Source organism: Kogia breviceps, chromosome 4 (assembly GCF_026419965.1).
Source record: "Kogia breviceps isolate mKogBre1 chromosome 4, mKogBre1 haplotype 1, whole genome shotgun sequence".
NCBI classification, from domain to species: domain Eukaryota; kingdom Metazoa; phylum Chordata; class Mammalia; order Artiodactyla; family Physeteridae; genus Kogia; species Kogia breviceps.
The window spans coordinates 175,926,556-175,939,328 of record NC_081313.1 but is presented as its reverse complement, the minus strand read 5'-3'; the positions used below and the strand labels follow the sequence as shown (position 1 = coordinate 175,939,328).

Here is a 12,773-nt window from a genome sequence, read left to right as displayed (position 1 = left end):
CTTCCGCATGGGGAGCTGCGGCCCTCCGGGTACGGCTTAGAAAGGCGGAATTGCTGCTGCAGTAGCCAATCGGATGAGCTCTGCGGCGAAGGACGCAAAGGAGAGGTGAGGACTTCTTTGAAGCTCGGCAAAGGGCGTTGACAAGGAGGGCTCGTGTCCCTTTCCCACCACTTAGGGGCCGAGGAAAGGAGGAGGGCGGGGCCTGGGTGAGGCCGACCGGGGGCGGGGCCCAGGTAAAAACGTGGGAGGTCCCGCCCACCCCCGCTTCTGCTCAATAGGAAGCCAGAGAGCCCGTCCGGACAGTTGGGGTGCCCAATGAGTGTCGTCGCCAGGCCCCGGTGCGGGGCGGGTCCAGCCAATCGGCAGCGGCGGTGGGCAGGCGCGGGCGGCAGAGGCGGTGCAGCGGAGGCGGAGCGGGCTCTGCGGCAGGAGGGAAGATGGCGGACGAGGAGAAGCTGCCACCCGGCTGGGAGAAGCGCATGAGCCGCAGCTCAGGTGCCGTGGGGGTCGGGGCTGGGGCTGGGGCGGGGCCGCGAGGGCCCGCGGAAGCAGGGCTCGAGCTCGCCCCTCGGGCGCGGCGCCGCCGCTCGATTGCCGTGGGGTCTTGGCTACTCCGCGTCGTCCCAGGGTGACGGCCCGGCTCACCCTGTGGGGGTTGCGAGCCTGAGGAGTGGGGAACCCTGAGGAAACTGAGGCAAGGGGCGGGGCCGGAGAGGCCCCTCGCCCTGCCGGGGTGGTAGGGGGACTGTGATCCCTCGGCACTCCCTCAGGCGATGGCCCTGGCCCTGCCGATCTGACTGACACCTTTCTTTCGGCCTAATGCACTTGACGTCCGAGGAGAAGGTCTTTGCACCCCGCTGGGCCCAGGGGGCACCCCTGGGGGAGGACACCCCAACCCCATGCTCAGGGCGGGGCCCCAGGGTTGCTCGGCCTCGGGTCCACAACCTCCTACTGCTAACATGCCTGCTGCCATCCATAACTAATTCTGAGTTTGCGATATCCACCCGGTCGTATTCTGCCTGAGAACATCCCCCTGTGCTCCGGGACCCGATTTAAGGCTTTTCCCCCAATAATAATGTCAATAATAGGGCACGTTTATCTCAGTGCCAAGCACTGTGTCAAGCGTTTTAGGTGTTTCCTTTCTCTGAATGGCTGCAATTCTGGAAGGTGGGTAGTTATTACTCCCATTTTGCAGGTCAGGAAACTGAGGCCAGAAAACTGAAGGAACTCGCTCAAGGTCATTCATTTCAGGGGGTGGGGGCTGGGTTAAAATCCAGTCAGGCTGACTCCACAGCCCCTGCCCTTGTCACTGCAAACCACTGAGATACACTGAGGTCCGCTGGACCAGAGCTCGCAGTAAGAATTCCGATTTATTGAACGCCAGGAGCTCTGGTGAGCACTTTGCATACATCATCATCAACTCTCCACATTAACCCCATGAGGTTTGGTGTCCTTATTCTCTCACCTCACCCCCACTTTTCAGATGAGAAAACTGAGGTTCAGGGAGATGGAGCCCATTGCCAAGGTTTTAGAGGCAGTCAGTGGCTCAGCTGTCACCCACCCTGCTGCAGCCCTGGCCTGTGGCTGTGACCTGCAGCATAAAGCTGATGCTCTGCCCAATTCTGGGCCCCCACTCCCTCCATTTCTTCCCAGTTCAACCCTAACAGTGTTCCCCGTGGGTGACATCCAGCCCTTCACAGTGGTGGGCACAAGTCCTCCACATAACCCAGGCAAACTCTCCGCCCCTGGAATGACACCCTGTCTCTACTGGGTCCTACTTCAAGCTTCTTGTTTGCGGCCTTCACTCCATGCTCCTTAGTCTCTGGGTAACTCTGGCCCCAATAATGCTGCCCCCCCCTCCCCCGTTCTGCAGCAGAGTACACTGGGTAGGGGAAAAGAGCAGAGCTTTTGTGTCTGACGCACATGGGTACAGTTCCTGCCTCCCCCATAGGTGTCTGGAACAGAGTAAACACCCAGGAAGTGTTGCTTAGTTTTGTGGTCTATAAAATGGACATAATAGTTGCTACCGCACTCCTAATGTGTGCCAGGTGCTATCCTAAGCACGTTACAGATATGAGCTCATACGGCCCTTACAGCAACCCTTCAGGCAGGTATTGCTGTTATCTCCATTTTACAGGTGAGAAAACCGAGGCCCAGGGAAGGTTGATCATACAGTGAGTGAGTGGCAGATTTGAACGGGCGGTCTGGCTGCTGAGTGCACGCTTGGAACCTTTCTTCCTCACCTGGGGTTATTTTCCCCCTTGAAGTTATGAATGACTGAAGTTATAATGTGGTCTTATTGCTTATTTGGTGTCTGTCTGCCCCCACCTAGAATGTTAGCTCCCTAAGGCCTGGTGGCACTGGTGGACAGCAGTGGGTTGGCTGAATGGAGGCATCTCATTGGCCAGTCCCTTATCACGGCCTCACGGTGGTGTCCTCTGGAGCAGGTCCCAGCTGAATTCCACTCCCCCCTCTTCCAGGCCGGGTGTACTACTTCAATCACATCACTAACGCCAGCCAGTGGGAGCGGCCGAGTGGCAATAGCACTGGTGGCGGCAAAAATGGACAAGGGGAGCCCGCCAGGGTCCGCTGCTCGCACCTGCTGGTCAAGCACAGCCAGTCACGGCGGCCCTCGTCCTGGCGGCAGGAGAAGATCACCCGGACCAAGGAGGAGGCTCTGGAGCTGATCAATGGTGAGCAGAGGTGGAGACAGGGTCTGGGTGGGGGCAGGTCCCTCTCCCCAGGGACCAGACTGGGCCTTGTAGAAATCATGCCAGACCCTCTACCCCAGCTTGCTCAGCTGTCAGCTGTGGCCTTGACAGACCTGGAAGTGCCTGTACATGACACAAGCCTGCCTCTCACGGCTGCCTGTCCTTTTCCCCTCCAGCTGGTATTTGAGGGTGAGCCAGTGTAGGTGGGGAGGACCCAACCTTGGGGCTGGCAGACCTGGGTTCAGACGGTAGCCATGCCACTATAAGCTCCTTGACTTTGGGACATTCACGTTGCTTCCTTGAGACTCAGTTTTCACCTCTGTAAAATGGGCATCATCATATACCTGCCTCCAAGGGCCATCGTGAAAACTCAGATGAGAAAGTGTGTGGCACACAGTGGGTCCTCGTTCAGTGGGAGCTATCCTTGATAGTAGTATCATCAAGCAGGGTCCTGGGGCACATGTATGGATGGGTCAGGAGGGAGGTTGGAAAGGCAGAGTCGGTGAATTAACTCTGCCCTGAAGGAGGAGGCTGGTCCTCGTTCTGTTCTGTGTTTCCTCCACAGTCTAGAGCAGCAGTCGGTAGGCAAACTTTTTCTGAAAAGGCCAGATGGTAAATATTTTAGGTTTTGCGGGCCATACAGTCTCTGTCAGCTCTGCTTGGTAACTCCATAGCAGCCATAGATGATGATATGTAAACAGACGGGTGCGGCTGTGTGCCAATAAAACTTTATTTACAAAAACAGCAGGATTTGACCCATGGGACATAGTTCGCAGCACCCTGGTCTAGAGCTGTCCAGTGTGGCCACCACCACCTACATGTGGTTATTTCCATTTAAATTAATTAAATTTAAGTCATATTAAAGATTGGGTTCTCAGTCACACTGGGCACACTCTTCAGTAGCCATATGTGGCTAGTGGCTGCCATCTTGGACAGTACAGATAGAGAATGTTTCCATCCTTGCAGGAAGTTCTGTTGGACAGTGCTGGCCTGGATCACACGTGTGGTTTCATCATCCACTCAGCCTCTCTCACCAGAGATCCCAGACCCCTCCTGGGCCCTCCAACCCCACATACCCCGTCTCTCTCCCATGCCCCAATAGCCTGGGTGCCCATCCAGCTCTGCCAGGTCCTGGCCGTGTGACCTGGAGCATGTTACTTAACATCTCAGAGCCTCAATCTTTTCACTTGTGAAATTAGCGTTACGATAATCGGACCCACTGCATAGGGTGCTCGAGAAGACTCTGACCTAATGCAGTAAAGCATGAATAACAGCCTTGGCATCTAGTAAATGTTCTGTAATTGCTGGTGGCTATTATGATGGTTGTTGTTAGCACAGCCCTGGCATAATCAGTCCATATTGGCTGTTGTTTTGCTATGACATCACTGGTCCGGGACTTGGCCGGTGGGATTTTATTTTATTTTTTTTAGTTAGTTATTTATTTCTGGTTGCATTGGGTCTTCATTGCTGCGTGCGGGCTTTCTCTAGTTGCGGTGAGCGGAGGCTACTCTTCGTTGCGGTGCGTGGGCTTCTCATTGTGGTGGCGTCTCTTGTTGTGGAGCACAGGCTCTAGGCGCATGGGCTTCAGTAGTTGTGGCACACGAGCTCAGTAGCTGTGGCACACGGGCTTAGTTGCTCTGTGGCGTGTGGGATCTTACTGGATCAGGGATCAAACCCGTGTCCCCTGCATTCGCAGGTGGATTCTTAACCACTGCGCCAACCAGGGAAGTCCCTGGCCCGTGGGCTATTACTTAAACACACCTATACCCACACCTACACCCTCCATACAGTGTCTGGCACCTGATAAATGGCACCTCTTAGCCTCCTACCTCCCAGCCTTGTAGAGCAGAGCCAAGTTCTTGCACAGAATCTTGAAGGCAGATTCAAAGAGCTCACCTCCTGAGCTCTGTGAGGGCAGGGACTGGATCTGTCTCTTTCCCTTACTGTGTCCCTGCCACCCAACACAAAGCCTGGCCCGCGGCGGCGATCGCAGGCTGGTTTTCTGAATCAGGAGGAAGCGAGAAGGATCCCTGGCAGAGGAAGCAGCAGAAATGAAGGCCTGTGGCTGAGCTGTGGGTGGGACTCGGGGGAAGGCTGCGCAGGGGACTGAAGAGGGAGGAGACTTCTCAAGGGCAGGTCCCAGCCAGGTGGAGGACGGCCCGGAGTGAGGCCAAGAGTTTGGGTCCTTTCCCGGAGACAGCAGGAGACACATGGCCATGTGTGACTGGGAGGGGGGCCCTGTGGCGCTGGCTTTTAGGAAAGAGCCGTGTGGCTGGAGGGTGACGGACCAAGAAAGCCAGAAGGCCCAGGGCCCAGGCTGGCTGGACCAGCAGCGGTGAGCTGTGAGCAGTGAGTGGGGTCTGGCGGCCCCAGGGGAAGAGGACGTGGCAGGAAACCCAGAGGAATCACGAGTTGACCTCTTGGGTCCTCCTAGCTCCTAGAGTGGTCCCTGTTCTGAGGCTTCCGAACCACATGAGAGTGAGCAAGAGGTGACGGGCACTTGGAGATTGAACAGCAGGAGGTGCCATCACTGGTTGAGGGGACTGGGGAGAGGCACAGTCTGGGGAGGGCTGAGGGTCTGAGGAAGAGACGTTGGCAAGGCAACCGTGAGAGGACCTGCATTCAGCAGAGCAGCAGGCCAGAGACAGAAGCCCTTGCGACAGTCCTGGCCAGAGAGGGCAGGTGGACATGGGGATATCTGAGCATCACGTGGAAGGAAAGCTGTTGGGCCCTGGGGACTGCCTGGGAGTGGCAGGTGAGGCTGCCCCCCAACCCATCTCTAGAATGGACAGGGATGTGTCCGGTGGGGCTCACACTGCAGTGGGAGCCTGGGGCTGCTGAGGTCAGCCTGGGTCTTGGGAAGGGGTGTCTGGGGGTGTGCCCAGTAAGCAGCTGGGCCCTGGGGCCTAGCCTTAAGTCAGTGCACACTCGGGAGTGTTAGCAGGGGTCCGACATGCCTGCCTGTACCAGGGGGCCTGGTAGAAGCTGTGGGAGGAATTGCAACGAGAAACACTGTGACCTGAACTTGGGGCAGGTAGGAAGCAGGTAGAGTAGATACTAGAGAGATTTAGGAGGCAGAATCGGGAGGACGGGGTGGTGGATTAGAGGGGCAGGGGTGGGGTAAGGTCAGAACCAGTGTGGCCCAGCCCTGGAGTCACACAGAGATGGATCTTGCTGCCAGCGGTGTAGCTTCAAGCAAGTGTCTTTACTCTCAGAGCCTCCGTTGCCTCATCTGCAGGATGAGGACAGGGTGGCCATGAAGATCCAGGGTCCAGCCAGCAGCTGAATGCTCAGCAGAGCAATGGGCTCAGTGTCGGCCACTTGCTGTCTACACAGCAGAGCCTCGACCCCAGTCATTTAGGAGTGTGTGGTGGGGACCGTGGTCTGGACAAGGCTTCTGCCTACCAAGAGCTCCCTGCTGCTTCCCCATGGCCCATGGGTGGAGCTCTGGGCCAGGATGTGGGAGGCCTGGTGGGTTTAGCGTGCAGACCCTCCAGTGACCTTGGCCTGTGGTTTTATTCAGTGTCCTGAGATGGGGCTGAGGCAGGCCCCCTCGGGGGTCATCACGAGAGTGCAGTGAGATGGCCCGGGCCACGGTGCTCTCGGTAACCAAACACTCGCGTGCCACATCAGCAAGCTTTGCGCGCGCGTGCGCTTGGCTTCCTCTTTCGTGAAAGTGGATGTTGTTCCCCCTCCCCTGTTCTTGTCGTGGGCTTGTTCCAGGTGAAAAAGAGATCCGGATTTGGGCAGCACACTCTGCAGCTGGCAGCCTGGGTCCATCAGTTCGCTTTTAGGTCCTGTGCTCCCCACTTGCCCCAAGGGGACAGGCTGCCGGCAGTGCGTCCACATTTTCTGCTGAGGCTCCTTTTCCCAATGCTGGCTCCTCTGCAGCTGCTGGGCTGCGGCCACAGGCTTGTCAGGGATCTGGGGACCGGCTGCCTGTCATTGCCAGTGTCCTTGTGTAAGGAAGCCAGGCCACGGAGAAGCCCTCCCTGCCTACTCCCACCCCTCCCACATGCCCAGGGCCTGAGGGTCAGTGAGCACCTTTGTTCCAGTGTCCCCACCCAAGGTGGGTGGCTCCCTTCTAGCCTGCTGGTTTCAGGCTGGGTCTCTGGCCTCTCTAGGCACCCCCTGCTGGGATTTGGGCCTTGAAGGAAGGCAGACCTAATCCTGTCACCTTTTTCCCAGGTCCAGATCCCTTCCCTAGTTTGTCTCTAAACCTTTTAATTTTTTCTGGCCGTGCTGTGCAGCATGTGGGATCTTAGTTCCCCGACCAGGGGTATAACCCACGTGCCCTGCATTGGAAGCGCAGAGTCTTAACCACTGAACCTCCAGGGAGGTCCCATCTAAACCTTTTTAGAGTCAGAGACTAGTCTGTTTGTTCACTCACTTGCCCTGAAATAATTATGGTGCAGCTCAGGCTGCTATGACAGAATACCATAGGCTGGGTGGCTTAAACACAGACATTTATTTCTCACAGTTCTGGAGGCTGGGGAAGTCCAAGATCAAGGTGTCGACAGGTTTGTTTTCTTCTGAGGCCTCTCTCCTTGGCTTGCAGATGACCACCTTTTGTGTGCTCACCAGACCTTACCTCAGTGCCTGCAGTGGGGAAAGAGAGAGAGAGCTTTTTGGTGTCTCTTCTTAAAGGACACTAATCCTGTCAGATCAGGGCCCCTCCCTTATGACTTAACCTTAATTACTTCAGCAAAAGCCCTGTGTCCAAATATCATCACGTTGGAGGGTTAGGACTTCAATATATGAATTCTGGAGGGACATAAACATTCAACCCATATTATTTATGGACTGACAGCTAGTAATTGTCAGGCACTCACTCTGCACCAGGCACTGTTCTGGCAGTAATTCCTTTACCCTTCACAGCAGCCCTCCAAGGTCAGAGCTGATAATTAGCCCATTTTACAGACCAGGCAAGTGAAGCTCCAAGAGACGAAGTCACGTACCAGGGTTGCAGAGCTCAGGATTGGTAGAGCTGGAATGCGAACACAGTAGTTGGGGTCCACAATCCACCCTGCTCTGTCTCAGCTGCCCCGTTGGGTGAGGGTTAGATGGACGCTGTCTGGGTAGGGGGTGTTGCCAGTCGGGTGAGGCAGGGCATTGCTGGGAGCCGCCCAGGGTGTCTGGTTTGCACTTTCTTTCTTGCCTCCGCTGTAGCATTTGAGCCTGAGGTTCACAGAAAAGAGGCATGAGATTCCAGCATTTCCATCTACAGAACCCAGTGGTGGATCCCTCTCTCTCCTTCCCCGCGACCTGTTTCTGTCTCATTTTTTCACGAATCCCTTCAACATTAGTGAACACCTGTTCAGTGCACAGCACGGGGAGCTGGGGACACAGCAGTGAGCAAGGCCGACCTGGTCCCTGTCCTCCCCGTATGAGGCAGCAACAGACGCACAAACAGGAAAGGGGTAAATGCAGGGCCCAGGGAGGCACCTCGCCTACTGGGGCCTTAGGTAGAGTCCTGGGTGAGACCAGAGGACAGCAGATGAGCTTCAGGTGGGAAGAGACGATTAAACAAAGGTTAAGCAAAGGCTGAGAGCTGGGGGTGTGTGTCTTGCTGGGGCAAGACTGGGCGGGACACCATGGGGGATGTAAGACTGAGCTGAGGGGACACAGGGGATTCTGAATGTAGCCTTGCATCTTGACATGTGGCCAGACCCCTGAAGGTCAGCTTTTGAAAGGGAAGCTCAGGAAGGAAGCGTTTCTTTAAACAAAATCATTTCGGGCTCCCATCCAAGCAGAATCTTTTCTGAGAGAGTTGGCTGGTCAGAGGAAGATTTGGGTGCTATGAACTCTGGGGGGCATGGGAATTCTTTGGCATTCCAGTGGTTAGGACTTTGCTTTCACTGCCGAGGGCCCAGTGAACTAAGATCCCACAAGCCATGCGGCTGGCCAAATAACCCCCCCCCCCAAAACAAACGAACAAAAAACTATGGCGGGGGGAGCAAAAGCTTGGCTTTTATTCAGTCTTCAGGCTGCTGTGGCTTGCGCACATGCACTGTGTGCACACCTTGGCCAGGCCAGCTAGTCTCGGGGGTTCCCTACCACTGTGCCCACGGCTCCAGCTGCTGGAGGATGCGACAGGGGAGTGCTTGTACAGGGCTCAAGGCTGGGCCTGACTCCCCAAGTGCTGGGCATGTGCAGCAGTGCCCCCCAAGGTACCTGGAGGCAGGCAGGTGCAGTGGGGGGCACTGTGCGCTCAGGATTCCCTGGCTGGTGTTAACTGAGGTCCAGGCAGAAGAGAGAGGAGATGCCTTGGTGCTGCCCGGGTGAGGGTGAGGATGCCGCCAGAATCCAGGGAGAGGAGGAGGTAGAGGAGGGGTATCCTAGTGACATCCGGTTCAGATCGCAGTCACCCGTGAATGCGTCTGGCACAGGGGGACCACCTGCCTGGCAGCCCCAGGGCGGTGCCGGGAGCACAGCAGAGCGTTCCGGCAGAAGCCACTGCGGCGGCGGCGTGCAGTCCACAGAGGGTGGGGCTTGTGTCACGCCCGACGGAGAGCCTGCCTGAGCAGGCAGCGTATCGCGGTGACGGCCAGCGCAGACGGCGAGGTGCGGCCGAGGGGGACCAGGGGTGGGCAGCTCAGAGAGAAGTAGGGGCAGCCTCATCACCGGCTGGCACAGCCCACACGGACCGGGGAACAGGATGGTGACAGCAAGTGCCATTTGTCAAGGTGTCTGCCTGTGCCGGGCACTGTGCTGCGGGTCGCTGTGGCCTGCTGGCAAATGACTGACAGTTGAGGCTCAGAAGCAAAGGGGGGACGGTCAGGACAGGACGAGAGTGAAAGGCACACGGGGGAGGCGGGTTACCGGGACAGCCGTGGGAGCAGCCGAGCAGGTTGCTGCTGTGACGTGCAGTGAGACGGGGGTGGGCGGGGAGTGACAGGTGTGCTGTCGCCGTCGTCCCAGGGAGATAGATGGATAACAGTGACGTGGAGGTCGGACAGGAGGTCGGACGGGAGTCGGAGACCCGTGGGCCGAGGTGAAGTTTGCACCAGCCGAGCATTAGGCAGGTGGCCTGGCTGCGTGTCTGGCCTCAGAGCGCCAGGTAGATTAATCCGCAGTGTCCCTGTGGTGCTCAGAGAGGTGCCGGGCGTGTCACAGCCTCGTTTAGGTCAGACAGGAGCAACGGGTAGAGGTGTCACCATGGAGTTCAGAAACCCACCGCTGGGTGTCACAGGGTGGCTCTCACATCCAGCGCGGGCTGGTGTCCCATCGCTAAACTGGGGGGGGTGGGGGGCGGTGCATGGCCCCTGGTCCCCCCAGGGGCCTCAGCGATAACGCCCCCCGGGAGAGTGGCTGTCAGGGAAGCCATGCAGGCCTAGCTCGAGGCAAGGGGCTGTCCGGTGGTGGTCTGGGGAGGACAGGACGGGTTCTTGCTCCAAAGGCTCCTGCCTGGACTCAGGAGAGTGGCTGGCGGGGCCCTTCCCTACCCCGCACACACAGCGTCTGTGAGAGTCACATAGGTGCTCGGTGCTGCCCCCTGGCGCCCTCTGCTGGGAGCCCTTCCCCTCAGTCCTCCTTTTCCTTCCCTCCCATCAGCCCAGCCCCCCTGTCCCTCTGGGGAGAATCGGTACCCAATGGGGACAGTTTGCGCTGCACAGAGGGTGGATCTGGTGCGCTACCAACACACCCTGCTGTCTCTGGGGCGCAGTCTGTGGGAATGACGCGTGTCCCTTCCCGAGCCCCGGCTAGGCCGCCGCTGGGTCTCTTCACTGTACCCCAGTAAGCGGCCCTGGCCTTCCTCAGGACAGATGAGACGACTGAGGCCCACGGGCGGAGGACCCAGCCGTCTCCCGTGGCAGAGTTGGGCTGGCGCCCTGGCCTCCTGCCTTTCTCCTAGAAGCCTCTAGAAAATTCTCCACTGGGGCTTCCACCACTGCCCTGGGGCTCTTGGGGTACCCCTGGGTCCCAGTGTCCCTTTTTAACTTCTGTTCTGTCTTCTGCTGTCCTCCCCAGCAAGGCCCGGGGGGTAGATTTTCTCTCAGAGTGTGTGTGAGGGTAGGAAGAGGCCATGCTATGTGCGTGGTATGCTGCTGAGTGTGTGTGGTGGCGAGCGACGGAGCGGGCGGCATTGGGATGGGACGTGAGAGCAGCTGGCTGTCACGGTCACCCCAGGGTCACGGTGTGCGTGCACGGGAAAGGCACTTTCTGAGTGGAGTGCCGCCCTCCCTGGGGCCCTCTGCCCCGCCCCAGCCCTGACGGGGAGGTCTCCCTGTGTGCCCCCCTCACAGGCTACATCCAGAAGATTAAGTCGGGAGAAGAGGACTTTGAATCTCTGGCCTCACAGTTCAGCGACTGCAGCTCCGCCAAGGCCAGGGGAGACCTGGGTGCCTTCAGCAGAGGTGCGCGACGAACGGGCACCACCAAACCCCCGGCAAGAGCCTCTGACCCGCCAGCGCCCACCCACAACCTAGAGATCAGGAGGGGTAACGCCTGTCGCACGGGCCTTTGGAGGCCACCAGGTGGCAGCAAAGTCCCTCCCGCAGGGCTCAGAGGCCTCCTGGCTGGGGGTGGTGGCCGCAGAGCCTTCTCCCCAGCGCCATGCTCTCCTGCGGTGGGGAGTCCATCCGTACGTCCCTCTGCTCAGTTGTCCCCATCACGGGCCCACCAAGGTGGGTGCTCGCTGCCATTTCGTCTCCTCCTGTTGGAGGTGTAAGGCTGGGGCCCCTTAGAGCCCCAGGGCATGTCCCCCGGCATCCCCTGCCCTGCCCTCATGGGTGGGGAAGCCAGGGGTGAGGGGAGGAGGCGGGCAGATCAGCAACCCCGAGTTCAGGCCTCTCCAGCTGGGGCTGTGGAAAAGGGAGGAGAGGAGGGAACCAGGCCTCCGCCTCCTTCCCACTCCATCCCTGGGGTCTACAGAGCATCAGGGAGGGGCCCAGGATGGGGCGAGGGGTGTCGGGGAGCCAGCAAGGGTCTGTGCACCGCCTGCCCGCCCCAGGAGGCAGGGGAGACAGACAGTGTGGCAGGGGCTGGGGACCGGGGCAGGGAGACCAGTTCGTCCCTAGCACGCGTCTCTACGTGCGCGGCAGAGACCGCAACTCTTCCCTCATCCCTGGGGCTGTCCTCAGCCTTCCGGGGGGGGCCTCCCTAATTGCCCTGCCGCCCTCAGCTGGGCCCCACTCGCCGCTGTGACCGGGCCATAAACCACGTGATGGATGAATCCAAATGAGTGCCCGGGGGTGCAGGTGGGAGCCCCATCTGCCTGCCCTGCCTGGTCCTGGCCCGCAGCCCGGGTCTTGACCCCCCGCCTGCCATGCCTCATGCTTCCTTCCCCAGGTCAGATGCAGAAGCCATTTGAAGACGCCTCCTTTGCACTGCGGACAGGGGAGATGAGCGGGCCCGTGTTCACGGATTCTGGCATCCACATCATCCTGCGCACGGAGTGAGGGGTGTGGACGGCCCACGCCTGCCACACACACACACACACACACCCGCGCCCCCCGGGGTGGGTGCGGGACAGGGTGGCTGGGTGCGCAGACTCCGCTCCCTGCTGCCGCTGACCAGTGGGTACCCCTCCCTGCTCGTGTCACACAGTATTTATTGATCCCAAAATGGCTGGGAGGGGGGTTCTTCACCACCAGGGGCTCCCTGCCAGACTCCCCTCCCCTTTAGGAATTGACTTCAGAAGGGCGTAGGGTGGAGAGGCTCGCAGGGCTTCCAGATCCGAGGGCTGGGGGTGACCTGTCCCAAAGAGAAGGCCTGGTTAGCTGAGCCGCCCCCTGTGTCCCCCCCAGGTCCAGGACGGGGGCAGGGGGGCCTTGAGTTGTTTCTGGTTTTGCCACCTCCGTCTATTCAGTTGCAAAAAGCAAATGCTCCGCCTGGGGCCCAGGCTGCCTGCCTCTTGGGGGCCCTCTCTAAGCAGCAGTGCAGCACCTTCCCCAGCCTCGATTAAACCTGGAACCACTGTTCTGCTGTCCGTGTCTCTCATTTCCTCCCTGCGGAGGTGAGTGAGTGGGGCACGGCTGGGGGAGCGGTCATCTCCCACCATCCCTGGCATCCAGGTGTCCAGGCCACCTTTCCTCCCTGAGAAGCCTCTCCTCTTCCCAG

The 12,773-nt window shown here is 58.9% G+C and overlaps 1 protein-coding gene across 1 annotated transcript; it reads left to right on the top strand.

Moving 5' to 3' along the window:
• On the top strand, positions 1 to 12,631 carry PIN1 (peptidylprolyl cis/trans isomerase, NIMA-interacting 1). The gene is made up of 5 exons (XM_059059837.2): positions 1 to 105; positions 279 to 495; positions 2,481 to 2,693; positions 10,958 to 11,068; positions 12,003 to 12,631. The coding sequence occupies exons 2-5, from the start codon at positions 438 to 440 to the stop codon at positions 12,110 to 12,112; spliced, it is 492 nt and encodes a 163-aa protein (XP_058915820.1). The 5' UTR covers positions 1 to 105; positions 279 to 437; the 3' UTR covers positions 12,113 to 12,631.
• The last annotated feature ends 142 nt before the right edge of the window (positions 12,632 to 12,773 follow it).

Excerpts from the sequence above, each read along its gene's own strand:
- PIN1 (XM_059059837.2), top strand. The coding sequence starts at position 438 with ATGGCGGACGAGGAGAAGCTGCCACCCGGCTGGGAGAAGCGCATGAGC. Across the intron at positions 2,694-10,957 it reads GGCTCTGGAGCTGATCAATG|GCTACATCCAGAAGATTAAG; the intron begins GTGAGCAGAGGT and ends CCCCCCTCACAG. Across the intron at positions 11,069-12,002 it reads CCTGGGTGCCTTCAGCAGAG|GTCAGATGCAGAAGCCATTT; the intron begins GTGCGCGACGAA and ends TTCCTTCCCCAG.